At 38.3% G+C, this 16,578-nt stretch overlaps 1 protein-coding gene across 42 annotated transcripts in view; it reads right to left on the minus strand.

Moving 5' to 3' along the window:
• Window positions 1-16,578, minus strand: part of RIMS1 (regulating synaptic membrane exocytosis 1) — a 416,789-nt gene that overhangs the window by 119,710 nt on the left and 280,501 nt on the right. For 31 of the 42 annotated variants that reach the window (XM_070514572.1, XM_044776986.2, XM_070514563.1 and 28 more), the window contains 9 exons: window positions 16,277-16,323; window positions 14,319-14,431; window positions 12,315-12,445; window positions 11,597-11,768; window positions 11,320-11,473; window positions 10,278-10,349; window positions 3,965-4,121; window positions 3,111-3,236; window positions 1,437-1,499 (listed from right to left, as the gene is read on the minus strand). In XM_070514572.1, the coding sequence (XP_070370673.1) occupies window positions 1,437-1,499; window positions 3,111-3,236; window positions 3,965-4,121; window positions 10,278-10,349; window positions 11,320-11,473; window positions 11,597-11,768; window positions 12,315-12,445; window positions 14,319-14,431; window positions 16,277-16,323 (1,035 nt within the window). The remainder of the gene's footprint in view (window positions 1-1,436; window positions 1,500-3,110; window positions 3,237-3,964; window positions 4,122-10,277; window positions 10,350-11,319; window positions 11,474-11,596; window positions 11,769-12,314; window positions 12,446-14,318; window positions 14,432-16,276; window positions 16,324-16,578) is intronic. The other 11 variants (XM_070514577.1, XM_070514576.1, XM_070514571.1 and 8 more) reach the window with 1 other exon arrangement.

Consider the following 16,578-nt stretch of genomic DNA (forward strand, 5'->3'; position numbering starts at 1 on the left):
AGATAAGATTGAACAGAACGATGAAACTACTAGTGGATCCTATTGTGCATACCTGATAAATATCACCCTTCGAAGTGGAACATAAGGGGAACACGATGGTATACAAGCTATTCTGCTTAGGCCGCTGGTGGGAGGACGTAAGGAGCACCCGCAGCTGGTACCAGGCACACACCAGTGCCTAACAAATGTACTGTTTTCTGTCTGTTTTTTACACTTCTGGTCACATCAGCAGGACTGCGAGAAAACTTTTCTGAATCTGTAAACAAATCATTCCTATTAAACTACTCATCAGGACGACCAATAGGAAGCCTGGACAGTTCAGCCTTATAAACAATCTGAGTTGATTTTCACAATATTTATGATTTTATATTTTTGCCCCAGTTCACATCAGAACTAACATTTCCTCATTTTTTCCTGTGGCACCACAAGCAAACGTGGCCATGGTCATCACAGGACAGTTAATTCTTATCAGGGTGACCATGTCTGTGTCACTGAGCAGAACCACTCGTGACCAGGGACGCGGTCATGTCTGCACCCGTCCCACATTGTGGGCTTGCCAGGCATGGATCTTTCCTTCTCTTTCCCATTTCCTTCTTATTGGCCAAAATATCTGAAAGAGTATGTCTGTGTGTTGGTTTGTTTCACTGACTACTTCCTGATTTTCCATTAACTCCAAATTGACAATAAATATCTGCAGACTGTTTTGGATGAGTAATCTGTAAGAGGACTTATTTCTCACGTCATCTAAGATGTGATGAGGTGAAAATAAAGCATTCGTTTCTAAGCTCCAGTTTGGAGGAGAGTATCACATCCTCCTTTATCTCATCTTTAAAGAGGCATCAGGTCCTTACAAGCCTTTGTGGGAAAGTCTGTATGGTAGCATTTCTGAACTGCCGGGTGAGGGAGGGAGGGTTTAGAAGTTAGCATGTCAATATCCTCACTCTTTATCAAGAAGGGAGCTGAAGCTCAGCCATTAAAAATGAACCGGTAAAGATTCTATTAACAGCAAACAGAATATAAACAGTAGATTCCAAAAGGAAACAAAAAAGACTAAAACAAAGCAACACATAACGGTGAAAACAAAACGCTGCCGTGCACAGACCAGTCCTCTCCTGACTAGACAGGCGTGTGCGCTGTGGGAGCCACTCAGAGCGAGCACTGCAGAGGCCGGCTCCTCAGTCCGAGGAACGTCTGAGTGGTGCCACCAAGGCTCATGGGTCTCCAGACTTTGATACACAGACAGAAAAGTTGTCTGCCTGGATCAGAATTAAAATAGACTTGGAGCCTTTTCCACAACCTCCATATGAAACAAAGCAAGTTTTGAATACTTGGGAAGGTAATGTGACGTATCTGTAACAATACCACTCAGGGAGAGACAGGAGGAGGGCAGAATGGAGAGTCAGCACACACAGCCCCGCCAAGGGCCCAGTATTTACCTGGTCGTGTGGAGGCACTCCGCACTGCGTCCTCGTTTTGCCCTGGGCAGCATGAGAAGCTCACTGCACGGACAGGATGACGGTGAGTGGAACAGATAAAGGATGAGGCATTAAATGATGCGGTTATGCCAATGGTATGCCGATGAAGACATGAAAAGGGAAGAAACCAGATTGTCTGCACTAGCATATTTGCTTGAGAGGTTAAACAAAAATAAACATGACAGTATTCTTAAAAATTTTAAACAATGAAATACAAACATTATGGTCAAAGTCCTAGCTCTTGCTGATTTGCTACTGTATTCCAAAGTGATTTTATAGAATGTTAAAACAAAACAGAACTAACCTAAACTTTCCCCAAATAAGATGTAGAACTCTATTGCGAATTCTAGACGCTTGGGTATTTCAATACCTTTTAAAAGGTCTATAAATCTGGCCTTTCTGACACTAATGGGAACCCTAAAATTTTCTACTTCTTTTTAGCAACTTAAAGCATCATAGTTTTCTTGGCTCTTAGAGCCACTGAAATGCATTATCACATACGTTTCTTCTTAACCAACCAAAATATACTTGACTAGGATTGTTTTATTTTAAAATTGATCCTTTTTCAACACTCTAATTTCACTCTATTGAATGCCCTCGTCAAGAAGTCCTTTTTCTTCCCTCCTCACCTCCATTCACGTGGCCCCATGAATCCTGAGAAAGTGGCCCTCCATCAGCTCGACTTAGGCTGAGCAGTGTGGAACCCAGTACCTCAAGGGTCCCTGTCCCAGGACCCACTCTCTGGAAGGTCACGGCACTGCTTCCCGCAGGAGGGTGACAATTAGAGAGGAAGGAACTTCTACTTGAGTTCTGTGTCCCTGACTACACGGCAAGAAGTCAATCATTGAGCACCACTATCATTTCCATACTCCTCCCCGGAAGTTCTCCACTCCAAAGAGACAGAGGAGAATGTTCAACAAGGGGCACCATAAAACCTAGAGTCAGATCCTGAACCTGTGGTCAGGCTCCCTGTGCGGGGGTGTGGTTCCTTAGAGGAGAAAGTCCGTGGGCAGGCAGGACAATCCAGCCATAATGAAGTCTTTTAGAGATTGTGTCCAGGAAGTACTGGTTCATAAACAAATGCAGAACCAAACTTGAGTACACATCTATATCGGAAAGGACTCAACTCAATATTTCATACTTTATAGACATTTTATGGATGTAGGTATATAAACAATTATTATGCAAGTTCTCACAGAAACTCTGCAATATTAACTGTCTTTCAGATGACTTGTATCCAAAACTTTTCATTACATAAGAAACATATTTTCTTAATTACATAAAAAAATCCCAAAGACTGCAACTCATAAAAAACGAAATATCTGAAAATTGCTTGTGTAGCCTCCCTCCTGTAATTTAGGTTAGCGCCTTAGTCAAAAACAGGTGTACATTTAAAACTGGCTAAATACACATTTTGATTTTGTAAAAAAATGCACATACTATGACAATATAACGTTACCAAATATTGCCTAGAGTTGCATTCCCATTAGAATATCCTGACAGTTGTTCTCTGACAGAAGTCCGGTTTGGAGCAAGGGAACACTGACTCTGTGAGGTACTATGGCGAGATAGCGAGCACATTAAAACAGAGCACAGAAAGGTGTATAGTGTTGAGATCATCACTTGGACAGATACCTGTCTTGTTCTGATAAATACTGACTATCCACATCTCTGGATCTGTGATCAACTGGGCTTCGGGAGGCATCATGGTGTCTGGTTGGAGAACGTGACCTTCTGGTTGGATGAATTTCATCTAAACTCCTAAAATGATTAAAAAAATTCAGACACATCAAAGTGCATCATCTTCCCCAGACAGGCCAACAGACTAACAGGGAAGGACTGACCGTGATTGGCAAGCAACTGACACGGCTTGAAAATTGTCAGCATCATAACCAAATACCCATGTTATCCATGGGCTAATGGTGTTCATTCCCTATGAGGGCTGGGCATGAGCAGCACTTCTCCAGCCTTCTGTGGCACCTCTATCAAAAAAGCACCAGATTTCATCTGCACTTTTAATCAAAGCTTCAGTGTATTTCAGGGAAAGATGAAGCAGAGAACTACAGTACTGAGAGTTTATACACTTTTCCAGGTATTTAAAATGCTTCAAAGAGACAGTCTTAAATTTCTCAAAAATGATTTCTGCCTCTTAACCTTATCCTCTTTGCCACTTCTCTTCACAGGTCTGATTCACAACCATACAATTTCTCCTGAAAGGGGAGAAACCAGGAAACAGGGTACAAGACAGTTATTCAGAAACAGTGCTGGAACAGAAACTTTTTCCACTCCCAGGAAATTTCTTGAGATTAAAGAAAAGAATGTTGCCTAGGTTGGGCAATGAACACAAAGGCATTCTGCCTACAAATGATTCTGGAAAAAAAGAACCTGATTGACTAAACCACAATTTCATTTCAGTTAGAGCCTTGCGGCCGTTTACACTGTATCACAAGAAAAAGGCGTGTTGGGCACTGGGGCACCTCAAAGCTTACCTCTGTAATGGCACATTTGGTAAACGGGAGCGCGGCCGGCCTTGGTCACCGCCGCGATGAGGAGACACGGAGCGCGAGCGGTGATGCGAGGTCCTCTGCTGTTCCGGCACAGTTAACGTCGTAGGTTTGCTTTCTCTAGCACTAGACCTATAACCCACTGGCGAGAACAGACACACAGCGTCAGTCAGTGTTCTTGTATGATGTGAACATGCATGCGGAGGTGTCAAACGACATCTAAAGCAGCCATTGACCCACTAAGATTCAATGCCATGCGATCAGTGTTCCCAGGACTCTCTCGGTAAGTCAGTAGACGCACAGAGTGTGTCACACACATGCGTGAGAGCAGACTACCGCTGGGCTCAGAGGCAGCATGGAGATGACGGACACAAATACGACAGTTGAGGCCTCAGAAGGGATGATGACTTGTGATGCCATTTTAATTTAAAGAATGAACGAGTTAGAGACTTTTCAGCAGCACAAATCAAGCACTTGACAGTGAACTACAGTTTATACAAAGTCAACGCTTAGAAATTTGGTGTCTCTTTATATGTTATTTTAATTTTTCTTCCAAAAGATAAATTACATAAGTTGGATTTCAGATGGCTTCACTAATAAGAAAATGAAAATGGTATCACACCAATTTTAATTAACAAAGAAGAGTACCAGATTTTCACTATTACAAATACTGATTGCAAATTTTGCAAACCATAGATAATACTGCAATTTTCAAGTGAAAATACTGCATGAGTGAGAGGACCGTGGCAAGAACGCAGAGAAAAAGAACTAACCATGGAGTCTATCCCAGACACTGGAGACCGTCCCACAAACGTGTTAATTAGTATCATAATTAACACAGTTAACATAGTTGCAATTAAAAATAAATTCTAAAAGTCATTCTCCCTTGAAGTAAAAAGGTTTATATCATATCTGATTTACTTAAGATAATCTCAAATCCATAGTAACAGTTTAATTAAAATTTTTTAACAAGGGTCACTGTTTGCTATTATCGGAAGGAAAATAAAAAATTCTGTGGCCAAAGGAAAGATAACTATATTTACAACTAGATAAAATGTACATGAACCACAAACACACAAAATTTGATTGGGCAGCCGGAACTGTTGTCATTTATTTACCTGATAACTCTCACATTGTTTTTAAAAGTATGGTTAAGATCATTAATTCCCCAACAGTTCATCTGTTGTGACTTTATGATCTCGTGACTAAGCTTAAAGCATAAGGAAGGTCTTTAAACATTTCATAAAGTGCAATTTGACAATATTGGGAGCAAAGAACCTCGACCACTTTGCCACTCTCTAAATACATCAGAACAATGACCAAGTGATATAATCATAAATGCTATAATTTCAGATACTTCATTTTATAACAAAAGCAATAGGAATTAAGCTATTATTTTGAGTTTTTGTTGTTGTTCAGATGTATAAATTGCAATATTAGGTCTAGAAAGAGACAAAGTTAATTTACATGTAACAAATTTATTTCACAGCTTATTTTAAAAAATGGTGGCTATTATTAAAGACAATTCAAGGTCTGAATTAATTAAACATTTTAAATTATCATTTGGTATCATTTGATAACATTTGGTATCAATTAGAGAATAAACATGGAAGGTCAATATTGAATTGGGAACACCATTTCAAGATTTCAGTGGATATTCAAGGTATGTAAATAGAAGTTTAAGATTTGGTATAATTAATTATTATGAAAGAACTTTCAGAGAATTTAGGCATCTTGCCGTTAAAAGGGTATAGTTAATTTTTTTCTTGGGTTCTTTGTGTTTACATATAAATTAAAGTCTTTTTTTACCCTATCCTAATATGCATTCATAACTCTGTGCTTTTTACATTAATCTGGCTTTCTTCACATTATGTGTAATTTATTGTCGACAACATGTACTCTACCTTCTGGAAAAGATGGCAGGGAACTGCGACTTTATGCTCATCTCAATGTTCCCAGTGGCTCAGAGTTAGAAGTAGCAGTTTTTTTCCATTTTCTCAATTTGCAATAATTCTCTGAAAAGTTGAGGTTGTCAGATGCCTCACCTCAGATGAGGGCACTCTGTACATAGTTATTTTTATTCTTCTTAAGCAGCTAAAATTACTCATTTATTTTAAATAACAATAAGCTTAGGATAACTACTGAGTTAATAAAATGTAGCTCTAGAGGTCTCTCGACTGCCCTCGGAACCGTAGATCCGTAAGTGGGGAAAGGTGGGAAACACATCAGACAAGAGCACAGAGCTCTGTGATTCTAGAAAAGTCAAGGTAGCCGAAATGTAAGGTTTGGCTGTGGAAGAACATCTAAACGAGGCTCCCGAACTTCTTCAGGAAACGAACAAAAGCAGGAAACTCTTCTCTCTTCCTGTGGATGCTGCAGAAAGCAGAAGCAACTTTGTCCCCAGCCTCTAAAAGTACACGGCAATGTACCAACACAGCTGTTTATTAACTTATCCCTCGCTTTATTTTAGCTTCCTGCCCTTATTTTACCAATTCCTCCTCTCTCCCCTTTATTTAAAATGCATTGTATATCACTATGTGACTTGCTATATTATATTGCCACACATATGTATCTTTAGAAGCCGCCATATACTCATTTTGGATCAGTGAAGAGTACACCTGGAAAATATAACTAAATTGCATTATGTCCTTTATTAATTTATGAAGCGACTCTGGAACATAAAATATTACTTATTGGTTATATAATTTATTGGTTGCATTCTATTAAAAGTTTGCCTCATTACATTTTAAATGCCAAATAAAAATGGGTATTATTTTAAGTGACAATTTAGGCACTGCTTCTTTTTGATACGAGAGATTGCATATGTTTGCAAACACCATGAGGTGGTGTATTTCAGAATGGAACCTGCATCTATTTAGGATTCAGGGCTTTTTGGTGATCTCCAAGAAGGAACCCACGTGCTGTGAGTCCCCTGCCTCCCATTTTGGCTGCTGTCCATGTGATTTCTCAGGGAAAGGAGAAGAAACTCACCCTTTTAGTACATATTTATTGAATTGGCCATTTATTAATTCATTCATTGACTGCACTGCCTCATCATAAAAAATATGAAATTTTCAGAAAAAGAACTCAAGAACTCAATCCCATTCACAATTGCAACGAAAAGAATAAAATACCTTGGGATAAATTTAACCAAGGAAGTGAAAGATTTATACAATGAAAACTACAAGATTTTCTTGAAAGAAATTGACGACGACATAAGGAGATGGAAAGACATTCCATGCACATAGATTTGAAGAATAAACATAGTTAAAATGTCCATTCCACCTAAAGCAATCTACAGATTCAACGCCATCCCAATCAGAATCCCAAGGGCATTCTTCACAGAAATTGAACAAAGAATCCTAAAATTCATATGGGGCAGCAAAAGACCGCAAATTGCTAAAACAATCCTGAGTAAGAAAAACAAAGCCAGAGGCATCACAATCCCCGATTTCAAAACATACCACAAAGCTACAGTGATCAAAACAGCACGGTACTGGTACAAAAACAGGTCCACAGATCAATGGAACAGAATTGAAAGCCCAGAGATAAAACCTCACATCTATGGACAGCTAATCTTGGACAAAGGAGCTGAGGGCCTACAATGGAGAAAAGAAAGTCTCTTCAACAAATGGTGTTGGGAAAACTGGACAGCCACATGTGAAAGAATGAAAATCGATCATTCTTTTTTCACCATTCACAAAAATAAACTCAAAATGGATCAAAGACTTAAAGATTAGGCCTGAAACAATAAGTCTTCTAGAAGAGAATATAGGCAGGACACTCTTTGACATCAGTTTCAAAAGAATCTTTTCGGACACTATAACTCCTCAGATGAGGGAAACAATAGAAAGAATAAACAAATAGGACTTCATCAGACTAAAGAGTTTCTTCAAAGCAAGGGAAAACAGGATTGAAACAAAAAAACACACCACTAATTGGGAAAAAATATTTACAAGCTACTTATCCGACAAAGGATTAATATCCATAATATACAAAGAACTCACACAGCTAAACAACAAAAAAACAAACAACCCGATCAAAAAATGGGCAGAGGACATGAACAGATATTTCTCCAAAGAAGATATAAGTATGGCCAAGAGACACATGAAAAGATGTTCATCATCGCTAATCATCAGGGAAATGCAAATCAAAACTACACTAAGATATCACCTTACACCCGTTAGATTGGCAAAAATATCCAAAACCAAAAGTGACAAATGTTGGAGAAGTTGTGGAGAAAAAGGAAGCCTCATACACTGTTGGTGGGAATGCAAACTAGTGCAGCCACTATGGAAAACAGTATGGAGATTTCTCAAAAAGTTAAAAATAGAAATACCCTATGACCCAGCCATCCCACTACTGGGTATCTACCCTAAGAACCTGAAATCAGCAATCCCAAGAATCCCATGCACCCCTATGTTCATCGCAGCATTATTTACAATAGCCAAGATGTGGAACCAACCTAAATGCCCAGAAACTGACGACTGGATAAAGAAGATATGGTATATATACACAATGGAATACTACTCAGCCATAAAATAGGACCAAATTGTTCCATTCGCATCAACATGGATGGACCTTGAGGGTATTATGTTAAGTGAAATAAGCCAGACAGAGAAAGATGAACTCTATATGACCCCACTTATAGGTGGAAGTTAACATATAGACAAGGAGAACCGATCGGTGGTTACCAGGGAAAAGGGGGGGGGGGTAGGGGGAGGGCACAAAGGGGGAAGTGGTGTACCCACAACATTACTAACAATAATGTACAACTGAAATCTCACAAAGTTGTAATCTATCATAATCTTAATAAAAAATAAATAATAATAGTAAAATATATGAAATTTTCAGCGAATACAATGTGAGAAGCTCTCACGAAGTGATCTCTGTTGAGATGAGTCAGTAACGACATACGCTGAGCCTGGTTAACAGCCAAGATACTTGTCAGAAAGGTTTGATGCCCTCCCTACCAGGAATCATCTGATTCCTATTTAAACATGCCAATGGGTATGATGTAGTATCACTTTTCCTCATGCAATTTCATAAAAACCAATATTCTACTAAATTTTGTGTGAAAGCATCTGTGGAGAATGTGTCTAGTTATTAGGATCTTTTTATAAATAAACAAAAACAGAAAGCAAAATATAAGATATTATCCACTACTATTTAAAACTCTCACTGATGGTCTGATATCAAAGAGTAATACCCAAGTATGCAGATGTGCACAGCAGCAGGTTTACTGTTTTAAGAATATTTGTACTTTCACACAGTGATTAAATAATAATTTTCGCTGAGCTACAGGGAGCAAATGAAACCTAATTTTAGAGAACTCTCCATAAGTTTCTCCTAGTTTTAAGGAAATTGTATATATGTCCCTCCAAACTGTGAACTTAGCCGATGGTGTGGAATGTCTACTGACTTCACCAAAATCACTGCCCTTGAGTTCAGTGCATTCCCATCTGAGAAACTACACAAATTACGGGGACATAAGTCAACATGGTCCCAGAGGAAAGCCTTTAATAACTCATATTTATATGTCCCAAGATTTTCTCTTCAATTTCTTCTTATCTGAATATTTCCTTACTTTTTATTAGTAAATCAAGGAAATAGTACAGGATTGGTGCCAATAAAATAAGCCTTCACTTTCTGACAAAAGAGTCAGATGAGAAACAGATTTGAGCTGCACAACATCCTCAAAATTTTACTAACTTATACAATGGCAGAAAGATGTTGACTTGAAACAAGCATTGAATCTTTCTAAAGCATTTCCTTCTTTAAAACATACACATGACATTCTAGGTACAATCAGCGGTGAACACAGCACAGAAGCATTAGGAGTTAAGCCATGCCACATGCACCTGTGCGCCCTGCCATGCACCCTTCTCAGGATATTCCACGGAAGGCGACATCATCTCAGAAACAGAGGGAGGTCACAGACATACAATACAGAACACAGGAGAATCGAATTTCCATTTAAGAAAATTAACCATATCCTTTCAAAATGAAATTCGTATGTTCACTGATGCTCAGAGCATTGTGAAATAATGACTTTTAACCTGGCTAGCCATGCGTCTAAGGAAGAAGCTGACTAAATTTCACAAGCAGGAATGTTAATGAACAATTACTATGCATTTCATACTTTCTTAATAATTTGGAACACAAGTCACCATGGAATAATATAATACTGATTTCTCTGTGCTTCAGATCTCCACGTCAGTGTCCCAGAGCATCTGGAAACCGACGGCACAAGCGAACACAGAAGCAGAGTGAAGCGAGCCGCGCCCCCACCACGCACCTGGGGGAACCACGCCAATACCATCATCAACCTCATAATCTGAGATGTCGCTATCAGTGACGCGCTGAGACCCTGCACAACAAAGGCAAACAGAGACCTCTGTGTCTGGTTGGTCACGAGATGTAAAGGACACGGTCACATGTTCTTTTAAAGCTAATTATATTACTACCATTACTTTTGAGCAAGAATAACACAAAGTAAATACTGAACTAGATTTCGACTTTTCAAATTATTCCTTAACTGACATCTCACACTAAGAGCCTGTAGTGAATGTGTCCACTATTTTCCACCCAGTGAAGTGCCCTCCTCTGCATTTGGGGAGGATGGGCTGAGGGCAACGTTCACAGAGTCCTTCCTCGGCTGCAGCTCTACTGAGGTCCTATCACTGAAAGGGCACCCGGGTCTTCCTAAAATATTTATGTTTAGCCTTCAAAATTAGCCATTATACTGCATTAAATATTAATTTTGAGGAAATGACTTATCAGAGAAGCACTAACATAAAATATTCAATTATATGAGGAAAACAATTTGGTTCCAAGTTACCAAAATGAAGCTTTTAAGTTTCAGCTGTTCAATCAGAGATTTAGTCCTAAGTCAAAAATGAATGAATAGCTACAGAAAAAAACACTGTTTTTCCCAATTACCAGACGAATAGCAACAAACATACTTTACAATGTGTTTTTAAAAATGTTTCTTATGAATAATAATGCTAAAAATATCCAGGAACTATAAAATTATTAAAACCTCATATGTACCAACTCATCAATAATGACAGAAGTTACTCTATCAGTCAATCAACCAACAACTCAATCACTATTGGGCAAAGAACTGTAATTCAGAGTTTTTAACCTTCAGCTCTGGAATTACTCTACTATATACATACCCTACTTTCATTGGGAAAATGTAGACAATAGTTATATACATGAATATTTTTTGCATATTTCGATCTTTAATAAACATTCCAAAAACACCTGGAATGTTAATGTCTAATTATATCATTACAAAACAGTTACTTCCGGTTACTAGAAGGCCTTGGACCCACTTTGCAGTCTTTTGCTGGCGCTCTCCCCGTGGATGTGCCGCCTTGGCAGGAAAGGCGAGGGCTGCGGCAGAGGTAGCGAAGACTCGTCATGCGTCTGCAGTTTGTACCAATGTGGTTCATCGTCTAGAAGGGCCGTCTCCAGCTCTATGAGGATCTGGAAGGCAGGTCTCAAGTTAAATCAAGCACCTTTGCCAAAACATGCGCAAAAGCGATTGGAATTAACACAGAGCGCAGAAACGTCACCGAGCGCCGACTCGCATCTTCCCAGACACCTCACCTCACCAAGAAATTCACTCTCTTCTTCTTGCACTCGCGGCTGATCCCACACGGTGATCTCCAACATCCGCTCTCTAAAGTCTCTGCGATGCACGTGGGAATAGACAAACGTCTGATTCCATTTTGGTTCCAGCACTTTCTTTACAGTTTTGGTCCTCCTTTTACTTTTATCACTGAAAAATAAGTATGTTTCATAAACAAAAAAGCAAAAGCAAGCACAGGCTGCCACCAGCTACAGTGACATGTAATCCTGCTACTGGAATTTTTACGATGTTTAATTCATAAGTTTTGATATGAAAATCTAACTACTTTGGGTTTGAGAGTATTCTAATTTTAACTATGATGTGAGCGGTGGTCAGGAGTCTAGGCTCATGCACAGAGACATTCTAAATGATGCCACTGTCAAAGAAGGATAGACAGATAAACAAGGGAGTGAAAATTTAAAACTGGCAGATCATTTTCAAAGAAATATGCTGCTTGAGGGATTTTTTTTTTCAGGGATAATGTAGTTTATTCCCTCATAGAGAATTATGTATTATGTTTTAAAACTATACGTCCAAACTCATCAAAATGTCTATATTAAGTGTGTGGAACTTTTGGTTTATTAATTAGACCTCAATAAAGCTTTAAAAAATAAATAAGACTATATCCCAGGAGAGAAAATTCTACCTTTCTTATTAGTAAAGATTTTTGCATATTTTTCTAAAATTATTCACTACCTTCTATCTGGAAGAAAATACATTTTGACATAGGGGTTCCTGGTACGCCCGTCTACTCTAGGGGGTAGATCTGTTGCTTGCAGAACATTTACAATCAGCTGGTGTCCCACTTTGTCATACCACAGCTTCACCTAAGAGCAATGCAGAAAGGAATCAGTATTTGTAAAAACCATGAGGTCTTATAATTTTACCAAACAAAATACTAAAATTATTTTTGAAGAAAAAATTTTAAATTGCAATACAACTGAATTACAGATATTATTTCTGAAAAGCGTTATCAACTTGAAAGCATAACCATTTAGAATATGGCTTCTCTCTTCATGCATTTTACATGTGACTTAGAGATGGCAGGCCCACAGTGTTAATTTACACTCTCTTATGTCATGCATGTTATGAAATAAAACTAATAATAAAAATTCTATAAAAAACTAAGGGAAGAGGGGGATATTAAAATAGTTATCCTTGTTTTTAAATGCTAAACACAACTGTTTGGTGATTATAATTGTCTTAATGATTACATTGTGGCTAAATGCATTTCATAGTACCACCTGTTGCTGAAATAAAATGAGGTTTGATGTTAGGAACAACACAGATGAAAGATCTGGAAGACATGGAGGACCAGGTTCACTGTGGGCTGCCTGACACCAAGGAATGCTGTTTCCGAGGATGTTTCCTCACTTAATTTTTATAATTAACTTATTACAGGTTAATTTTCATGAGAGAACAATGGAATTAAGCAATACGTAAATGATGCCTTCAGACTACGTGAAGGCCAGATGATATTGCCACTAAGCCGTCACAGTAGTGTGCATAAAGAAAACGGGAAAATGGTGTGCTGAAACACTGTCAGACTCCTGAAACCAAAGTTCAGCAGCCAATACAGTATTCATGCTGGCAGCAGACAACGTTTACTTCATTTGATTTTTTTTTTTTCAATTTACAAGCTAGTTTTGGTTTTACAGTTGAATTAGAACTATGAGCATAAGTTTTTATGGCTATACACTGGAACGCCTTTAAGAGTCATTGTAACAAAATAAGCTAATTCAACGTGCGATTGGCCTTTGATAGTAAGGGGAAGATTAGGGATTCAAACTGGAGCTGTATGAATCCACATCTCTAACACATCTAGAGATGTGTTTTTCATAAAACCACATGGATTTTACCCCTCCTACATACAGGTGGAGAAGGTGAGAGACTCACACACACAGTGAAAAAAAGATGGCAGAGCAGGGAAAATAAACACAAGAGACTATATACAAAGATATTCAATCTACTAAAAATAGAAGTTAAAACCAAGACAGGTTTAAAAAATAACAGCAAGCTTATAGTTATCTTCTTTGGTTAATTAAAACCAAGAAAAGAGCAGCAAAAGCAGACTGTAGAAATCCACACATGACCAAAGGAGCAAAAGATCAACTATTTATAGAATAATTCGAAGCATGATTTTCTCTTAATTATTGATACGAATGTCCTGTGATCTACACATATGTGGCTTCCATCCCAGTTCTAGCCTTCGTTCTTCACTCCACTCTCCCCAGCCACAGACAAGGCAGCAGTGAGGAAAACTGGAGCTTTTTCAGAGTGATGTCAGCAATGAAGAGTTCCACTAAATGTCTTAAGTAATTAAGAAGAATATTTTAAATTTAAGTTTCTCGGGCTCCAGGCTCATAGGGTTCTTAGGTAAATGGAACATGACTTTCTAAGCTTATTATGTCTAACTGACTGCTTACCTTAGAAGCTTTTCCGTAGCACACAAAAAATAATGGATATTGTATTTACTTTTGTTATCATTTATCATGTAATGTTAAGAATATCAGGTATGCTGTAGGCACTCAATAAATATTTCCAAATAAACATACAAATGAAAGAATAATAAATAACCACATGAAAAATTGATGAAGTGGGTCATGGTGTTAATGACTACAAATGCATCACAGACTTCAAAGAAAGACTCAGAACAGGGAGTGAATCCTAGAGGTCTCCAACATGTACAAAAGTACATACAGAAAGCTGTCCTGGCAAGACTTGTGGGGCATCTTTTAGGGCTCCAGGACTCGTGGGAGAAATAACAGAAATGGAAGGCCTTTCCATCTTCTGAGATTCAAAGGAACTTGAACCTAAAATGAGAAAAAATAAATAAATAATTTTTTAATAACATATTTGTAACATATGTGTGGGGAATAAATATTTTCTTATAAAATATAAATGCATGTGTTATTAGCAGAAAAGCATAATGCATTACCATCAATAACAGTAGAACCTACATTCAACAGGATAGTCATAGAAAGTTATCATTTTGTCTTCTTTGCTTGTCTATTTTAAAGGTATTTAACATGACAAAATCAAACATTGTATTTATTTGCTTCAATTTGTCAGTGTGATTTTCTACATTTCTGGAAGGCATTATGCAGTTTAGGCTCTCGCATAACCTCACAGACAGGTGAAGGCTTCAGGCGTTTAGTGATAAGAAAGATGGCACCCCTTACGTTAACTATCTTGGCTAAAGGATCATCTATCAGGAACTGTACTTCCTGACATTAAAATGAATGCATGGCATAATATAATTTATGAGCCACATCTAAGCCTGGAATTAATCACTGTTTTAAAATAAGATTTACCACCTGTCTCAGTTTTGATCTTATAAATGAGTCTCTTGAAGGTATGAGAATGTCATCTCTAGTGATCCAGCATAAGTGCCTTGATTTACCTTCACGTGGAGCAGGCTGGCTCTCCACTGGGCCACTCAATGAGGCTCTCCTCCTCTTTTTGTAAATGAAAGGTCTCTCTTCCCAGATCACTGTTAAATTGAACCCTGACACAATCAGCGTGCAGAATGTCTGTGGAGTGCTATCACCCTACCAAGAATAACCTTGAACTCAACACCCATTCAAACCTTAGCTTCACTGAGAAAATACTATCTATGGACTGCTGCCTGAGGGTATGCCACGTTTTTTTCTATATGTGTAAATTAAGTCTAAATTAAACTACACAGTATCATTCCAGGCCCTCCAAAGACTTTTAACTATAAGTAACAGGGCTATAAAATTCTTTGTTACTATGTCTCTTTTATCAAGTATCCTAGGTAATTTTTTCTTTGGGTCTCAGTACAAGAACACTGCTGCTTCTAATAATCAGTTTGTTTCTAATACTATAGCAGTTTATTTTTAAATAGTACCAACAGCATAAACTATACAATTGGTCTCGCTTCCTTCTTTATACTGGTTACCAGACAGCTTAAAACCAAATCTGGGCTCATCTGTAGCACTAGCAGGTAGGCAGAACCTGATGGCACCCATTTGAAATACTAACCTAATCTTTGGTTCCTTGTTCACCCTACCCATCTATTTTCTACTCCTTATAACCACTTATATTTCTCCTCGCTGGGTTACATACTAACACTTGGTGATCAAGTCCAAGTACTATTAATTTAACGCCAATCCATTGCAGAGTAAATATCTGGGTCACTTCCACATTCTCGTTGAAAACTTCATACTTGTTTTCAGTTTATTTCACACATTATCACCTTCTCTCATCTGATTTTAATGCCCATGTCGATAATGCAATCCTCCACCTCCAGTCCCTTGACTCCTGTAAGTCCACTGAACTTCACCTCTGCTCCATCCACTCACTTCCATGATCATGCCTGACACCGCTACACTGCATTAAAATTATCTGCTAATGTGCCTACTTCCCTCTGAAGACTGCTCATGAGACTCAGCTAATCACCAACCAAACTGAATCACCAGTACCGCAGTAAATGTTTATGCACAGCAAGTAGATCACTAGGTAACATAGAACTCGCATGGGTTCCAATGATTGACATGGTTGCCAACTTCTGATATCACTGGAGATAAGCTTAGAATAGTAATACCAGCTCATTTACAACAAGTAACTAAACATGGTCAATCTTTATGCTTCAATTTCATTCAATATGTATAATAACAGAGAAATCGTATACTCACTGGACTCCAGTGGAGGATGGGAGCTCTCAGGAATCCGTGGAATGTCACTAAAAGAAACAGAGTCTAGTGAAAACCCATGAGCTAAATCACCGGCCTGAGGCAGTCATAGCCACACTTTACTCAGTGCTGTCAAAATCCTTTTGGGTCTTTACAGGTGTGGAAATGAACGAGAGTTACTACCAGGGCAATTACTAATGTGCATGAATGTCAAACACCACACAAAAAAAACTGCAGTAAAAATAAGTTTTTATAGATTTAATAGCAAAACACTTTAACATGACAACAATCAGACTAATATTGTG

This window comes from Equus asinus, chromosome 8, assembly GCF_041296235.1.
Source record: "Equus asinus isolate D_3611 breed Donkey chromosome 8, EquAss-T2T_v2, whole genome shotgun sequence".
NCBI lineage: Eukaryota > Metazoa > Chordata > Mammalia > Perissodactyla > Equidae > Equus > Equus asinus.